The sequence below is a fragment of the Typopeltis vanoorti genome, chromosome 19, assembly GCF_054136105.1.
Source record: "Typopeltis vanoorti isolate ZY-2024b chromosome 19, IOZ_Tvanoo_1.0, whole genome shotgun sequence".
NCBI classification, from domain to species: Eukaryota; Metazoa; Arthropoda; class Arachnida; order Uropygi; family Thelyphonidae; genus Typopeltis; species Typopeltis vanoorti.
This window is the reverse complement of record NC_143567.1, coordinates 76,482,028-76,501,153: the sequence shown is the minus strand read 5'-3', so window position 1 is coordinate 76,501,153 and position 19,126 is coordinate 76,482,028. Positions and strand designations below refer to the sequence as shown.

The following is a 19,126-nucleotide window of genomic DNA, read 5'->3' as shown; positions in this document are numbered from 1 at the left end:
TTTTACCTTTTCAAAACCACTTTTTTTTGTGCTCAATGACAGTAAATTTAGATGAAAGTTATTTTCATCTAACACATTCTTGTCGATGTTTACCTCTTTTATCAATCATTATTTTCCTTTGTTTTATAAGGGATGCTGCTATTACTCACTTCAATCCAATATCTGATAAATTAATTCCTACTCAAATATAAAAACACTGCAATGGTATCACAGTTAGTATATTAATTCAAATCAGGCAATTTTCATAGATTAAAAAATTAAGTTCAAACACAGTTAATAACACTGAGGCACCATTCTGCAACAGTAGGTAAAATGCACCAACATTTAACATTATTAATATCTATATATGTTTAATTACAACAATAACAAGATGTTTAAATTATACAAGATTTTTTTTTTTTTTTTTTTTTTTTGACAATGGACGGGAAATACAATTCATCACATGATGTACCAAGGTCAAATCTCAGCAAAATTTATCAAAAGTATGACTAGAGTGTGTGCTTATGTGTGTGATTCCACACACACTCACCATTCATTATTTCAAATAATGATATTCAAACTTATAGTAATATAAGCTAATATCTGTATATCTATGTGGCTATTTTCTATGAGCTTCAAGTTAAAATGATTAATTAAAATGAGCCACAGAAGTAAAATTTAATTCTACAAAATTTAAATGACCAGCACTATAACTATATATATATATATACATACATACATACAAGGTCTGTACATCTGTTCCAATATAACAACAAAATAATACTGTTCTGTGAAAAAATAGTCCTGGTCTTTCAAGTTTATGGTTTCTTTGAATATATGAATATCAAACAGCTACCTCTAATATATTTTGCTTTTTTCTAATATGTATGTAATATTCGTGTGTTGTTGTAATTCAGTTTTCTGTTAAAGCACTAGAGTGAGTTGTTTCAGAGTTTTGTACACTGGTAGATTTTGTAGCAATAAGAATTGAATCACCATCTGTCTGGCAAGCAGCTTCAGCTGAAGATCCTGTTTCAATTAATGAAGTAAATTCTTGATTCCTGTTAATGTGAGAAATACTGGGAACAAATGACTGTAATGTGTTGTTTTCAGATATGTTTTTTTCTGTTCTATGACAAAGATGAGAATTTGATTCCACAATTTCCTCCTCTTCTACAGTCTCTTTGTCACAGAAACCATCTTCCATCCCTGGACAACCAACACAACATTTGCCATTTAACTTACATTTGTTTGGTGCACATTTACATATTTCAGCTACTTCTGCAGAAGCAGTTATAATATCCAACTCTTCAGCTGCATTTTCCTCAAATGTCATATCTACCATTACATTTTCTTGAGAAGTTCTAGCATCATTATTTTGATGAACAAAATCTTCACTCTGGTTACCTGAATAATCTGCTGTAATTGTACTTGCTTGATTAACAACCACATTAGGAGACGGAGATATAATTTCTACTTCTGCTGGTGCATTCAAATGCAAACGACTAATACCGATATTATTAGGCAACAACAAGCTAGTCATATCAATTGGTACATCTGCAACTGGAGGAGGATTTACTAGGTTCACATTGCCCAGTGGTATGACTGCATAGGCTAAAAACAGAAAGAAAGAATTTTATATTAATGCTATAATAATCTGTCAACTTTTTATTTATTTATTTCTATATATATAATTTTTATTTATTTATTTCTGTCAAATATAAAACTGAAATAAAGAGATTCCATATTTGTAATATCAGGCAATTTTCATAGTTGGTGTTCCTTTAAATGTTTACTTAAAGAAACATAAACAGACTAATATAAAAAAAAAAAAAAAAACTCAAAAATAATGTGGTCTCAACTCAAATTAATTTTATCTACAATCCTCTACAAAAGTGATTCTTAACTCTTTTAATGATTAGTCCAGCTCACCAGATTTTTTACCAACAGTTCTTTTAATTAGTTTTGATGGAGATTTTTAACTTTCTACAAATATCCCTCTTATAGATATATTAGAATTACTACATAACAATTTCCTTCTAAATCTTGTAAAGTTATTTAATATCACTATAAACACAGGATACTTTTCCTGCCAAAATAAATTTTACACACAAACTGAAGGAATACAATTCATAATGTGTTCATCTATCTCTCCCATCTTAGCCAACTATTATGTGGAACATTTAAAGCAGCATATACTTATCCCCCCCCTCTCTCTCCCTCAAAACTTCACACTTATGGCTTCAATACGTCAATGACATTTTCATGGTTTGCAACTCTTCTCTATCTGATCATCACGTTTTTCTTCACAGAATTTATTTATTCCATCTAAGGATTAAATTTACTCTCAAAATAGAAGACAATGATCACCTTCCATCCTCAAATGTTTCCATTCAAAGATAACCTAATAGTAGTTTTCAGTTTTCAATATATAAGAAGAAAGCAAGTATAGGGAGATATACTGATGCTGCTTATCATCATCCATCTCAGAAGTCTGGCATCATCAAAACCCTACTATATCATACATACTCTTGATGCTCCACTGACTCTCATCTGAAAACAGCTGTCTTTCATTAGAGTCACTTTCGTCTTCAATGGCTACAATCCCAACATTATCATCAAAGTAACTGATAATTTTAACCTTCACCCCAGCCCTTCTACCGAGGAAATCTCCATCTATATATAAAAGATGTGTTAGAAGTTTGCCAGACTTCTATGCAAGATTAACCTTCGAATCTCCTCCCATTCTATTAGCAAACCAAATTCATTCTTGCACTCTCCTAAGGATAAGTATCCTCCTCTTTCCTATCCAGAAATTTACAAAATTTCTTGCCCATGAGCAATGTTCCCTCTAAGCCATATGTGTCCACACCCATCAAAAAAGGGAGCACATACACACACACCTAGTAATTGTGTGAATAAAATTTTTGCTGTCAGACTTTCTAATTTACAGGAAATAATTTTTGAACATACTAAAAAAAAACGAATAATATAATAAATCATACTTGTCACCTATTTTATTTAGTAATTTCTCCAATGTATCCATTCCAATATCACTGTAACCCATTCCAACTTAATACACTCTAATTAGTTACTTTTAGCCTGTGCCATGTGGGCAAAATGATGCTGATGTCAGCAAGTTGCAGCGGCATATTTGTTTAGTATCTACTGTCTAGACAGTATAGTCATTTGAACTTGTGCAAATGGTGATGGATTTTTGTAGCTACACAGATTTAAGCAAATTAATTTAGTGCTTGCAATTTTGCAGATTATAGCTAGACAAAAAAAGGGCAACATTAATATGAGAAATATTACATTAGCAGTTTCAGTGCATTAAATCCTCAAAATGTCAACATTAAAATTAAAGTGGCAAAGAACTGCAAATTCATTTAAATTTGAGTGATTGACAAACAAGAGACAAATATGACAATGTTTTTATAAACTGCATATGTATGTAGCATTTAAGTAGCTGAATGAGGAAGCATTTAGTTGCTCTTACAGATATATTTAACATGCAATGTACAAGATCTTTTAACAAAGATGTGTGTGCTACACACATTGAGTCTGACACTGGAAACGTGAGGCACAAAATGTTTTTCATGTGCACGTGGGATGGCAAAAATTAGATGGAATATTGCTCATGAGGATGCATTCTATGAGCAGATGGGTTTTACTGCTCAAATATGTCAAAAATATCAAAATACATCCAGTTTCATGATGTTAAATCACATCATATCTACTAGACAGAGGATCATCAGAATAAGACTAAGATTTTACACAAAAGCCAATTTCTATTATATAGATAGCATAAAGAAGGCTGTTAAACTACCCACATTTATCATCCAAATTTGAACAAAAATGGCAATCTTAAATTTTCCCTATTTTTGAAGGTTATCTTGCTCAATGCTCTGCATGATTATATTAAACATGCTTATTAATTGAAAATAATTTCAATGTTTTTTCCTTGAATTCTAATAGTTATAGATCAAGTGCACCTTGTGCATTAACATCAAGTATTCTTCTTCTGCAGCTTGTTCCATTTTAAGTAGGGTCACTGTTTGTAGTGAGTCTCATCCACATCCTCCTGTCTTGGGCTGTAATCACATCCAAGTTCTTCATCCTCAAGTCTTCCTCCACCAGCTAACTCCATCTCTTCTTTGGCTGCCCGCGCTTTCTTCTCCTGTGCACATTCATCTGCATGCCCTTTCTTCCCACAATACTTGTCCTCCCTTCTCATCACATGGCCAAACCATCTCAACCTTAGGAATTATAAGTAGGAATTATAGACGCATTAACACAAGAATATTTTAATGTTTGCCAAATATTTCAGTCTGAAACTAACAGACTATCCTCAGTGGCTACATAGGAACAGTTTTTTACAAGGTGGAATACCAACAATTGATCATTCAAAAGTAGAACGAGCCGCATGATGTTACATTGCTAAACATTAAAGAGAGGAAAATTTCATCAGAGTGATGAATAAATTATAGGTATTAATTCACACTTTCATATAACAATCTTAATTTATACATTCATTTAAAGATAACATTAGACTAATGTAAGAATTAAAGGTCTCAATTAAAAAAAAAAATTTAATGTGTTATCCGGATTAAACTTTCCCATATTTTTGATACATATATAGTCATTTCGATTCAAGTTAGGGCATTGAAGTAAGGCCTCAGCACTCTCTTTGAATAGGCGTTCGAATTTATAGTGAAATCTGTGTAGAAGACATTCTCATCTCTGCTACCTCCATTTTGCTGATGTTATTTTTCTTCAGGGCCACAGTTTCCATAGCATACATCAGAGCTGCTCTCATTACTGTCCAGTCGATTTTGCCTTTTAGATAGATCAGCACCCTCATCGAATAGTACTCCAGTCATCCCTCTTCAGTTCCTCCATCCCACATCCTTCTCAGCCTCTCCATCCTCTTTCACTGTTGAATCTAAGTATCTAAAGTCACTGACCTTCCTGATGACATTTCCTTCAGATCCCAAAGACTGAAAACTGGCCCACATTCAACCCATTCCTAAAAAGGTTGATAAATCACTACCATCAAACTACCACCTTATCTCATTCACTTCATTCCTATCTAAAGTGATGGAGAAAACCATAAACTCTCAACTCCTACTCTACCTCAAAGGTACCCAACTATTAAGCAACCACCAGTATGGATTCCGTCGAAACTGATCAACAGGAGATCTACTCTCATACATCACCCATCACTGGACAAATGCCATGGAGAAATTCGGCGAATCCCAAGTAGTTGCACTTGATATCTCTGAAGCCTTTGACTGGGTCTGACACAAAGGCTTACTAAGCAAACTCCCATCATCTGGACTGTCTCGGGACTTCTGCAGATGGATTGCCAGCTTCCTGTCTGGATGAACACTATGTGGGATGGTAGATGGCTCCCTATCCTCTCACCATCCAACTAATGCTGGGGTCTCACAAGGTTCAGTTCTCTCACTGAATCTCTTCCCTCTATGTATCAATGACCAGCTTCAGTTGACCTCTAACCCAATACACAGTTTTGCAGACAACAGTGCATTACACTCCTCCCTCTCATTTGACAAACCCTACACTACATAACTCACTTCAACCCACAAGACATCAACCACCACTGCCCTTAATTCTGATCTCCAAGCCATCCTCCAATGGGGCTCAGATAACCTCATCAACTTCAACGCTAGTAAAACCCAGCTGTCTTATTTCTCACAAAAAAAAAAAAAAAAAGAACCATTTTCCTCCAACGTTGTTTTCGATAACGCTCAAATTCCAAGACAAGATGAAATTTCTCTTCTCGGAATTATCCTGACATCAAGACTACTCTCCCTCAATGAGTCTTTGGACTCCCCGAAGGTGTCAAAATAATAATAATAATAAACACATCACAACCACTGCATCCTCAGCTTCCAAAAAACTAGGTTTTTCTCTCTCGCTCAAGACGCTACTTCACCTTTAAACAGCTGTTAACATTATACAAATCACAAATCCACCCAGCTATCGAATACTGCTCTCACATTTGGAGTGGGGCTCCTAAAAGCTCCCTCAAAATGCTTGACTCAATACAGAGGAGAGCAATTAGACTGATAAATGACCCATCTCTCACCAACTCGCTCCCCTCACTTTCACATAGATGCTTGGTCTCTGCGACTTGTATATTCTATAAATACTTCCATGGGAAATGTTCATCTGAAACAGCATCAATAATCCCCACACTCTGTACTAAGCCCATTGAAACATGTACAGCTGCCACCCAACATCCTTTCACAGTACACCTTGAAACCCACAGAACAAGTTTCTTTTCCTCCTCCTTCATCCCTGCTACTGCGGAATAGTCTTCCCCCTGACGTATTTTCCAAGGAATACAACATACAGGCTTTCAAATCAAATGTAAACAAGTTTCTCCTTTTCCAACCCACTACCCATATACAGTACTAACATACTATAACCTCTCGTATATGGGCCAACATAAAAAAAAAATAATAATAATAAAAAAAAAAAAAACACTCCAGATCTGTCTCCTGGCTGCCATCCACTTTGCGGCACATATACTTTGTGTTACTTCTGCTCAGTCTCATACCTCTCTCTCTTCCAGTACTTTCCTCCAACTTTCCACTTTAGCTGCAACTTCTCTTGAATCTACATACAGCACGATGTCACCGGCATACAACATAGGCCAAGGCGCATCTTCTCTCACCTCCTCCATCACAATATTAAACAGGAGCTGACTTAATGCTGACCCTCGATTCAAGCCAACTGTCACTTGAAAACTTTCTGTCTCTCCCAGGCAGGTCTGAACTATTGTCTTCACATTTCTGTACATCTCCTGCACCAATTTGACATATTTCTCCAGTACCTTCTTTTCCCTCAGACACTTCAGACTTCTTGCCTTGGCACTCTATTATACGCTTTCTCCAGATCAATAAACACCAGATGTAGCTTGCATTGTTCCTCTCAAAACTTTTCCGTTATCTGCCGTAACCCAAAGATAGCATCTGTTGTTGATCGACCAGGCATGGAGCCAAATTGTTCCTTTGCAATCTCCACCTCCTTCCCCAGTCTTCCATCAAGAACTCTTTCTAGGATTTTCATTGTGTGGGATGTTAACTGTATTCCTCTGTAATTCTTACAGTCTTGTGCATCCCCTTTACCCTTGTAGATGGGGGACAAGAGTACTTTCCTTCCACTCCTCGGGTATATTTTCCTTTGACAAACTTTTATGAACAGGTCCCACAGCAGGTCAATTTCCTCTTCTCCCAGTGTGCCTTCCATGCCTCCACTGGCATCCTGTCAGGGCCCACCGATTTTCCATTCTTCATCCTCTTTATGGCCTCCTTCACTTCCACTCAATTAATGTTCTGCACCATCCCCCCCCTGCGCAAAGCTGCTCCATCTTCTCTGTGAGTCCTTGCATTTTCTTCATTCAAAAGTATATTCTCCATCTGTTTCTTATATCCACATCCCTCCTTAATACCCTTCCTCCAGAGTCTTCGATCTGTCTCACATTAGAGGGAAGATCTAAAATGATTCATCACACTTTCTTCTTTTAAGCAAACCACTTAAATGTCTTCATCCCATGGCTTCAACTGATCAGTTTCCTGCAGCTCAGTTCAATCAATTTAGTACACAAATTGGAAATCCTTCTTCCCAAAGTGAAAATTGGGAATCCTTCTTCACCTTCTTAAGTAGCTTCTCCAATTTGGAGGTTAGTAATCATGGTATGCCAGAGTGTCTGATCTCATCAACCCAAGAAGTTCTTGGTCTACCAGGAGATCTTACCTCTAATTTTCCCTCCAGTATTTCCTGCTGATCCTCTTAATACGTGGCCTGCCATCTTGCACTTTCTCTTTATATTATAAGGTCTTCCATTAATGCTCTTGTGGTTCCCATTAACTTTAATACCTCTTCATTAGCTTTTTTTTCTCATTCCAAGAAATTTTCAGTGCTCTCCTACAGCACCATATCTCAAAGGCCTGCAGTTTCTTGATTATGGATTTCGTATATGTCCACATCTCACATTCATAATTCAACATAGACCATACATATAATTTTATTATTTAGTCTGTTTATATATTCCAGAGGTCATTAATACTTTATTATTCCAGAATGCTTCTTTTATTTTATTCCCATAACTGTGTAATCATTACTCCTAAATAATTATAAGCCTTTACATTTTGAACAAATCCTGTTGATATTTTTAAATTTGTGTTTTGTTGCTGTTTTTTGCTTATTACCATATACATGGTTTTCATCTGTGTTTACCACCAAGCCATAATTCTGACTCTTTTTGATTAGTATTTCAACCATATTTTGTAACTCAATTTTTGATTTCAACCATATTTTGTAACTCAATTTTTGATTTCGCTATGAACACCAAATCATCAGTAAATCTAATACTGTGAATTCTAATGCCATTTTTTTTATTCCCATTTCAATTTCTTCATATTCTTTCATTATCGTTTCGCTGTATATATATGGAAAAGTATAGGGGATATTATAAACCCTTGTCTTTTGATATCTATTGTTTCATTATTAATGTCATTTATAATTTGTGTCTTCTAATTCCAGTATAATTCTATTATTATTCTGAGGTCTTTTGTATCGATTTGAATGTCTTTTAATATTTCTATTAACTTTTCATGGCTTATTGTGTAAAATGCTTTGTGAAAGTCTATAAAGCAGAGAATATATGTTATTATTTATTTCTATTGATCTTTTAATAATACTTTTTAATTCATAAATGGCATTAACTGTACTTTTTCCTGGGATGAATCTCTTTTGTTGTTCACTTATATGGCATTTAATTCTAGAAAACATTCTGTTTTTATTTTCAATATTTTTGAAGTATGGGATATGATACTAATTGTTCTAAAATCTTTACATTTTGCTGCATTATTCTTTTTTGTTATCAGAATGCAATTAGATTTTATGAAGTCTTCTGGTTGTATGTATCATATATATTCTGTATTATTTCTATTAAAATATTAAAAAATCTGTTCCTTTTTTACCTATCTCTTTTATTAACTCAGCTACTATTCTATCACATACAGTCATTTTGCCATTAGGCAGTTCTTTTATTGTGCTTACTATTTCTTCTATAAGTAGAATTGGATTATTTGAATGAACACTGATCGTAGGTTTACCAGGCCTGTGGTCATTATACGGTTCTGTTAGGTATTCTTTCTATCTTGTCTTCATCTAATGCTTGGCCACATTAAACTGGAAGCCATTTACCCTTGCCATACTGCTAGTCTATTTAAGTTGTCCTGCAGGATCACTACATCATCTTCACTTATTATCACTCTTACCAGCTTTGCATCATAGGCAAACAACTGAATATTCATGTCAAATCATCTCCTATATAGTACAAATTAAACAGAAGACCAAGTACTGAGCCCTGTGGTACACCACTAATCGACTGCCTTCTCTTGGTCTCAATGCCTCCATAAACACTCTTTGTCATCAACCACCCTCTAATCCAAAATGCCAAATTCACATCCATTTCCATTTGCTCCATTTATGCAATAGAGATCTATGAGGAATCCTGTGAAATGCCTTTGCAAAGTCCAGAAGTACCACTGAGTAGCCATTTCCCTTATCCAATTCCATTGCCACTTTATTATAAAAAGCCTGCAAATTACTAAGGCAAGACCTACCCTTCATAAAAGTAGGTTGTCCTTTATGCAGTATCATTTTCCTATCTGCCCAGTCCTGAATTATGTGTTTTACCAATTTCTCCAATACCTTAACCACCATTCCTAAGATGCTGATTGACCTATAATTTGTTAGTTCTTTCTTGGAGCCACCTTTATGCAGAGGAACCATTTCCCACCTTTTTTCCACTCCACTGACACCTTCCCAGTACTGATGCTTAAACTAAACAGTTTGATCAGAGGAGCTGATAATTCCCTTGCACATTTTCATAATACATGGGCCAATATGCATGCCATCTAATTGCATGGCCATGTTCACATTGAGGTTCTGCAATATTCTAAGCACATACATTTCTTCAGTTGGTAGTCAATCAGTGGCGGCTTGTACATAATCACTGCAACACTGCAGAACCCCCAAGGAAAAAACGAAAAAATTAAATTTTGTGTGTGTTTATAAATAATAACAACAATGCTGACAACATTATATAAATGCAATACAACATGTTAAAGGTTAGAGCTTATGTTTCGACATTGATTGAATAGTTAATAATTGGAATTGTTCAATTAATGCTTTAGATTATGGAACAAATGCACTGCGATCTAACAGTGTCAGAATTATCACGTTCAGCCAATTGCAGCTAGACTCACTGATATTTGTTTGCGCTTGTCACTGCATGTAACAAGTGAATCCAACACTGCTCGTGGAGCAGTGTCGCTACAAATAAATTGTATGTATGTATGTGCACGTTATTTCTGTGAGATTATTGGTGCGTGTTCATTGTGAGGGTGAAATATTTTTGGTAAATCTTATTTTATTCTGTTAAAATAACATAATTACTAGGGGGGCTCTTCCCCCCCCCTAGTAATTATGTAACATCTCTGATGCTATGATCAGATACAGTATTCTCGAACCACATGTCCTCTCCATTACCTGCTGCCTCAGGTAATTATCTCTCAGCAGCTGCATAAATTCCATTTCCTTTCCTCCCAGTGAACATTCTGCCTCCTATCTCCCCATTACTGAAATCTCACATAAGGATTATTTACCTGCACTCGCTGTGCTAATTTGCAAATGCATGTCATCTACCATCTCCCTTATACCCCTGGATTATAGCAGCAACCAATTACATATTTAGTCCTGTTGGTCTCTATCTCAACACCAGAGAGCCTTAAATGACTGCCATCTGGATCCTTGTCCTTCTTAGGCTTCTACTCTTTTTGACTTCAATTCTTCTGCTATCATTAGCACAGTCCCTCCTCCCTCCCCCTCATCCTGTTCCTTGTCCTCTCTCTGAAGATCCTATGTATCTTTTGTATTCTATTCCTATATCATCCTTGGTCAACCAAGTCTCACTAATACCTATAACGTTTAGCCAAATTGAGCTAACCAATGCCAAAAACTCTTTGCCCTTATTCCAAATACTTCTGGCATAGTATACATAAACTGCAATACTGCTTTCATCCTACAACCCCCTTAAACCCTGTTGCTTAGCCCACTAAAGTTAAGAACCTGGGCAGCTAAATTCAGTATCATGCGATCACTCTCCCACTTACTAACATCTAGGTAGCCCAGACCTGCACTCATCTGATTCCCCAACCCCCTTAACATTCTAGTTTCAATGACTTTACATTTCCTAACTAACTGAACAACACTTTCTCAAGATTCCTGATCTCGAATCCATTTAAATGCAAACCATTCACCTTATATGTGCACTGACTCATTTGTGATCATAGCTCTGTTTCACCTCACCTCTATCTATCATACTATGGTAACAGATTCACAAATTTTACTTTCCCACTCTTCTTTTTTGTGTATTCTAGCAACTCTTTCATATGTTCTTGCATACAATATTTGTCACCTGCTAAATCATTTGTACCAACCAAATAAACATTACATTCACCTTCACTCTCTGCAACCTTTCAGCCTCAGCAGCATCCTTAATCTTAGCACCAGGAAAACACGATTTTGTCACACTTTCCTGGCACTCCTCTTATCAATAAACCATCATAAAAAATTCGACCCTTATTCTCATGCTTTCACTCTGCTTTCTATCCTCTTACATCTCCTCCCCTTCTTTCGATTCTGTGTCATACCATCCACCATGTGTTTCACCAACCACTGAATCTCACAATTTGTTCTGTGGAGAACTCCACATAGGCGTGCTTCCATTACCATCTGGTCATTCTTTTTCCACCATTTCATTCTTGCAATTATTCATACCACTAAACGTGTGGACAGACTTATGTGTTCGTCGAACATGTTGTTTATTATTTTAACGGTATAATAGAACACAGAAACTAAGTAAATAATTAATTTATTGACTTGATGCTGATATTTCGCTGGTATTATAACCAGCATCTTCAGAGCACAAAAACACTGTTTGTCACAATACACGAGACTAAAACAACATGGTGTACTTTACCAAAACTGTAGCAGCAACACAAAGACTAGAGTCCTGATTTTGGCGCCCTCTATCTGAAAAAAAAAAAAAAAAAAAAAAAAAAAAAAAAAAAAAAAAAAAAACCCGCTATCATATATTACTAGAGTCCTAGAAAAGTGCTAGTTTTTTCTTAATATGACTGTCTCCCAGATCTTCGGTAAGTTAATACAGCCATATTTGTTGAGATTTGGAGTGTGTTTTAGGGTTTCTGTCGCCTCTAAGAACAATCTCTCTGATTTATATGGGTTTCTGTGTAGTACTTTTGTGTTTTTCCAGTTGATCCTGTGTGCAGGGGTATCCAGAGCATGGTCTGCTAGGCCCGACTTCCCATAATGATATTTCCGGACGTATCGTTTATGTTCGCTGATGCGGATATTCACAGTTCTTCCTGTTTGACCGTAGTAGGCTTGATTGCATGAGCAGGGTACTTGGTAGACTCCTGGATGTGATAAAGGAGGAATGCTGTCCTTGGGTGAGCAGATGAGGGTGGCTAATTTGCTACATGGTCTGAATGTGGTGCGTAGTTTATGTTTATTGAGAATTCTTGAGATCTTTTCGGATGTGCCTTTAATGTAAGGGATGGTGACTGTTTTGTTGTAGTTTTCTGTGGTGGATGGTGGGAGGGGTTTCTTAGGAGTGTTTAGTATTTTGTTTATTTTTTGTGGATTGTAGCCGTTGGCCAAGAAGGTGTGGCGTAAGTGAGTCAGTTCAGCAGTAAGAGCCTTGTCATTTGAACAGATTGCTCTCGCTCTATGGGTTAGCGTTTTTAATATGTCATATTGTTGAGAAGGATGATGGTGTGATTGTTTGTGTAAGTATCTGCCTGTATGTGTGGGTTTTCTGAAAACTGAAAATGATAAGGAACCATCTGGGAGACGTGTGATGAGTGTATCCAGGAAGGGCAGACAGTTGTTGGCTTCCAGTTCCATAGTAAAGTGGATTTTTGGATGTTGGCTATTTAAATGTGCTAAGAATGTTTTCAATGTCTCAGGGCCATGTGGCCAAATAGCAAGCACATCATCAACATAGCGTAGCCAAAGTGTTGGTTTGAGAGTGGCTGTATTGATTGCTTGTTTTTCCAGGTGTTCTATGTAAAAGTTGGCTAGGGGGGGAGAAAGGGGGGAGCCCATGGCTGTCCCATCAATTTGTTTGTATATTTTCCCTTTCCATGTGAAATATCCTGCATGTATTGTGAATTTGAATAGTTCAAATATATCAGGAGGGAAGTGTGACTTCAGTAGATTGAGGGTTTCTATTAGTGGTACATTTGTGAATAGTGAAGTGATGTCAAAGCTTACTATTAAGTCTGAGCTTTTTAGGGTGAGGTGTTGTAAGATGCTTTTTAGGTGTGCTGAATTTTTGATAAAGGAGGGAGACTTGTTAGTGAGGGTGGCTAGTAGCTTCGCTAAATGTCTAGCCAGTTTGTATGTGGGACTATTTATACTGTCCACAATTGGGCGTAAGGGTGTGCCTGGTTTGTGAATTTTTGGTGATCCATAGATCCTCGGTGTTTTAACATGGAAGGGTTTGAGTTTGTTAACTGTGTCTTTGGGCCAGGAAGTGACTTTTTTTTAATAATTTTCGTGCCTTATTCTTTTGTGCGTTGGTAGGATTGCGATCTATAATTTTGTATGTTGACTGATCTTGTAATAGTGTGTGCATTTTGTTTTCATATTCAGTTGTGTCCATCACCACGGTTGCATTTCCTTTGTCTGCTTTTGTTATGGTAATCTGGCTGTTGTTGCGTAGCTCTTTTATAGCAATGAATTCCTTATGTGGGATATTATTTTTTGGAGGCTTGGACTTGATTAGGATGTTGGCCACATCTAAACGTATGTTGTTAGCTATTGTTGGAGGCAGGTCGTAGATTCCTCGTTCGATGGACGCCATTATTTCGGCTTTTGGAACTTGCTTGGGAGTTATGGTAAAGTTGTGCCCTCGACTTAAAGCAGTCATGGCTTCTTTGCTTAAGGTGAGTGACGATAGATTCACGACAACGAGGTCTTGTTGTAATTGTGGTCGTTGTATGGTGTTCCGTTGTTGTAGATTTTCGAACTTCTTTTGGTGCCGGTTTTTGACTCTGTCGAATTCTTTTTTTGCCGTTGCGTCGGTGATGTTCTCCAAAATTTGTGATTATTTTCTCTAAAATTTGTGATTAAAATATTTCGCTGGTATTATAACCAGCGAAATATCAGCATCAAGTCAATAAATTAATTATTTACTTAGTTTCTGTGTTCTATTATACCGTTAAAATAATAAACAACATGTTCGACGAACACATAAGTCTGTCCACACGTTTAAGGATTCTTCACGGAGACGATATCGTACACAAGACACGACGATATGGTAAGTGGAAGTTGAAATTGGCGCAGCAACTAAACAGGTTAGCCTTCTTAAAGAGGTGCCGAGACACCAAATTAATACCGAACTGTTTTAAAATCAAAAACAAGTTCCACTCGGCCAAAGCCCAACGCATCTATAAACGAGCGAGTGTAACGCTTTTACGCGAACAAATTAACACCACTCGTCGGGAATTAGCACAAGCAAATACAACCATCAGCGAATTACGAGAATCACTGCATAATATTCTAAATACGGAACTTTGGCAGATTTTAGAGAACATCACCGACGCAACGGCAAAAAAAGAATTCGACAGAGTCAAAAACCGGCACCAAAAGAAGTTCGAAAATCTACAACAACGGAACACCATACAACGACCACAATTACAACAAGACCTCGTCGTCGTGAATCTATCGTCACTCACCTTAAGCAAAGAAGCCACGAATGCTTTAAGTCGAGGGCACAACTTTGCCATAACTCCCAAGCAAGTTCCAAATGCCGAAATAATGGCGTCCATCGAACGAGGAATCTACGACCTGCCTCCAACAATAGCTAACAACATACGTTTATATGTGGCCAACATCCTAATCAAGTCCAAGCCTCCAAAAAATAATATCCCACATAAGGAATTCATTGCTATAAAAGGGCTACGCAACAACAGCCAGATTACCATAACAAAAGCAGACAAAGGAAATGCAACCGTGGTGATGGACACAACTGAATATGAAAACAAAATGCACACACTATTACAAGATCAGTCAACATACAAAATTATAGATCGCAATCCTACCAACACACAAAAGAATAAGGCACGAAAATTATTAAAAAAAGTCACTTCCTGGCCCAAAGACACAGTTAACAAACTCAAACCCTTCCATGTTAAAACACCGAGGATCTATGGATCACCAAAAATTCACAAACCAGGCACACACCCCTACGCCCAATTGTGGACAGTATAAATAGTCCCACATACAAACTGGCTAGACATTTAGCGAAGCTACTAGCCACCCTCACTAACAAGTCTCCCTCCTTTATCAAAAATTCAGCACACCTAAAAAGCATCTTACAACACCTCACCCTAAAAAGCTCAGACTTAATAGTAAGCTTTGACATCACTTCACTATTCACAAATGTACCACTAATAGAAACCCTCAATCTACTGAAGTCACACTTCCCCCCTGATATATTTGAACTATTCAAATTCACAATACATGCAGGATATTTCACATGGAAAGGGAAAATATACAAACAAATTGATGGGACAGCCATGGGCTCCCCCCTTTCTCCCCCCCTAGCCAACTTTTACATAGAACACCTGGAAAAACAAGCAATCAATACAGCCACTCTCAAACCAACACTTTGGCTACGCTATGTTGATGATGTGCTTGCTATTTGGCCACATGGCCCTGAGACATTGAAAACATTCTTAGCACATTTAAATAGCCAACATCCAAAAATCCACTTTACTATGGAACTGGAAGCCAACAACTGTCTGCCCTTCCTGGATACACTCATCACACGTCTCCCAGATGGTTCCTTATCATTTTCAGTTTTCAGAAAATCCACACATACAGGCAGATACTTACACAAACAATCACACCATCATCCTTCTCAACAATATGACATATTAAAAACGCTAACCCATAGAGCGAGAGCAATCTGTTCAAATGACAAGGCTCTTACTGCTGAACTGACTCACTTACGCCACACCTTCTTGGCCAACGGCTACAATCCACAAAAAATAAACAAAATACTAAACACTCCTAAGAAACCCCTCCCACCATCCACCACAGAAAACTACAACAAAACAGTCACCATCCCTTACATTAAAGGCACATCCGAAAAGATCTCAAGAATTCTCAATAAACATAAACTACGCACCACATTCAGACCATGTAGGAAATTAGCCACCCTCATCTGCTCACCCAAGGACAGCAATCCTCCTTTATCACATCCAGGAGTCTACCAAGTACCCTGCTCATGCAATCAAGCCTACTACGGTCAAACAGGAAGAACTGTGAATATCCGCATCAGCGAACATAAACGATACGTCCGGAAATATCATTATGGGAAGTCGGGCCTAGCAGACCATGCTCTGGATACCCCTGCACACAGGATCAACTGGAAAAACACAAAAGTACTACACAGAAACCCATATAAATCAGAGAGATTGTTCTTAGAGGCGACAGAAGCCCTAAAACACACTCCAAATCTCAACAAATATGGCTGTATTAACTTACCGAAGATCTGGGAGACAGTCATATTAAGAAAAAACTAGCACTTTTCTAGGACTCTAGTAATATATGATAGCGGTTTTTTTTTTTTTTCAGATAGAGGGCGCCAAAATCAGGACTCTAGTCTTTGTGTTGCTGCTACAGTTTTGGTAAAGTACACCATGTTGTTTTAGTCTCGCGTATTGTGACAAACAGTGTTTTTGTGCTCTGAAGATGCTGGTTATAATACCAGCGAAATATCAGCATCAAGTCAATAAATTAATTATTTACTTAGTTTCTGTGTTCTATTATACCGTTAAAATAATAAACAACATATTCATACCACTAGCAACGTCAACCTCACCAATCATGTTTTCAAGCATTTCATCTTTTGACTCACTATAATTCTTCTTACTCTCCTCAACCTTCTTTCATTCACTTTCAAGATACTTAGAACGAACCTGCTCTCCATGTTCGTTCTACTTCCATAAATCTTTCATTCTACAAAGTGCACACATTTCTCACACACTGCAATGAACAAAATCATGCACATTGAAATTGCTCACCATTGTTTTACATATCAGTGCCATGACATACACTACAGCATACAATAAAACAAAAATAAAAGCTTTGAAACCACAGAATTAAGCACACAACCCTTAGAATTAAACAAATATACACTCGCAAATATAATAATGCAAAAAGAATGATCTAATTATTGCTAAATACCTTTAAAAAGAACTTATCTTTCAGTACCAAAAAATCACCACATGTAGCATAGCACCTTCTTCCCTATAGTGGCAACATATCCCTATCAACTATTGAAAATTGATCAAACAAATCAAAATTTCTGATAATCCACAATGTTCATATTATCAGTCTAGACACAAACCATTTGAAAGTTATAATTTAGTATATTATTATATAATAGTATTCTTACACCCTCCATGGAGTCAGCACTCATCGTGGGAGGTCCATTCAACTGAAAACATATTTATTGTATTGAATCTTAAAATTTTAATACTCACTGCATTAGCAACATATTACAGTAATGCGCCCTATTCACTCAAAATTCTCCATGTAAAACATCTACTCCTCACATCCTTCTTCATCAAACTCTTATATATCTTCCAGGGATGGCCTCTGGTTCTTCCCCTCTCACCTTCTATTCTTTTTATAATCCCTTCTGGATTAATCTGTTAAACTCAACTCACTGACTTAAATGTCTATTATCTTTTCCTTCAATCCAACAAACTCTACAACCCACATTCCAACAACTCCTTTCTGCAGGCAACATTCCACATCACAATGAAAACACCAGGTGACCAAAATCTGAGCACAATGGTCCAAGTATGGTCTGCCCAATGCTTTATATATATATTTTTTTCATGATAAAAGTCTAAAACAGCACTAGGAAAAGATTAAAAGTAGTATTCAATGCTTCCAATATTTCACATCAGTTACAGAGACATCGTTAGGGAGTACAAAAGGAGACTTGTAACACACACACAGGCAACACAAAACTAACTGAAACATGTGGATGAAATATATGAGATCCTAATTAAGTGGGACACGCTCTATGAACACCTGTCAGCAGCCTAGGATGTAAACTGGGATCTCAAAATATTAATGTCTCACATATTTTGGGAAATTTTATGAACCATATTTATTTAAATCAGGCTGATTTTCAAGAGCAGCACCAGATTCTAAAAACAGTCTTCCTCTTCTAAATTTACTGCAATGGAGCATGATGGTCTGCAAGGCCAGATTGACCATAGTCATGACTGCAAATGTATTTTTTTATGTTCTTCCATTCGGATGGTCGTAGATCTTCCTGTCTGCCCACAGACAGGAAGATCAGCTACCAGTGATGGGTGTCCAATGCATAGTCAGCAAGTCCTGAGTGGCTGTATTGGTGAAACCGGATGTAGTCCTTGTGTTCAAATATCCTGATATTGGCTGTCCTGCCTGTTTGGCCCAAGTAGGACAGTTCGCAACTTCAAGGGACCTGGTATACTCCAGGTAGGTTTTGAACTTAACCATATCCTTAACACCTTCTTAGCCAATGGCCACAAACCCTCCAAAAATATTAAAACCAATCAACCACAAACCACCCCCCTTTCATAACAGCGATTACTCTAAATTTATTACCATTCCTTATATCCAGGGTACATCTGAAAAACTAACAAAAATCCTAAAAAAATATGACCTCACAATTAGTTATAAATCACATAAAAAATTGGCATCTCTTATCTGCTCCACCAAAGACCAGCCACTTCCTCTAGACCTATCTGGAGTATACCAGGACCCTTGCAGTTGCAAACTTTTTTTTCCTAGCCACTAGAGAGCTGTAAGTTGTGTGGTATCACAAAGAGCTTCGGAAAGATAAGTGCTATTTTGAATAATAATTGGCATGTTTCATAAATTTTAGGATTTAATTATTTATTTTTGAGAACAAAGTGTGTGAGAGTGATTTTTGGTGTGAATTCTATCA

The 19,126-nt window shown here is 36.9% G+C and overlaps 1 protein-coding gene across 1 annotated transcript in view; it reads right to left on the bottom strand.

Moving 5' to 3' along the window:
• Nucleotides 1-638: 638 nt before the first annotated feature.
• Nucleotides 639-19,126, bottom strand: part of LOC150096259 (uncharacterized) — a 185,836-nt gene continuing 167,348 nt past the window's right edge. Inside the window, exon 8 of the mRNA XM_090409014.1 lies at nt 639-1,593. Within this exon, the coding sequence (XP_090265140.1) occupies nt 893-1,593 (701 nt within the window). The 3' untranslated portion in view covers nt 639-892. The remainder of the gene's footprint in view (nt 1,594-19,126) is intronic.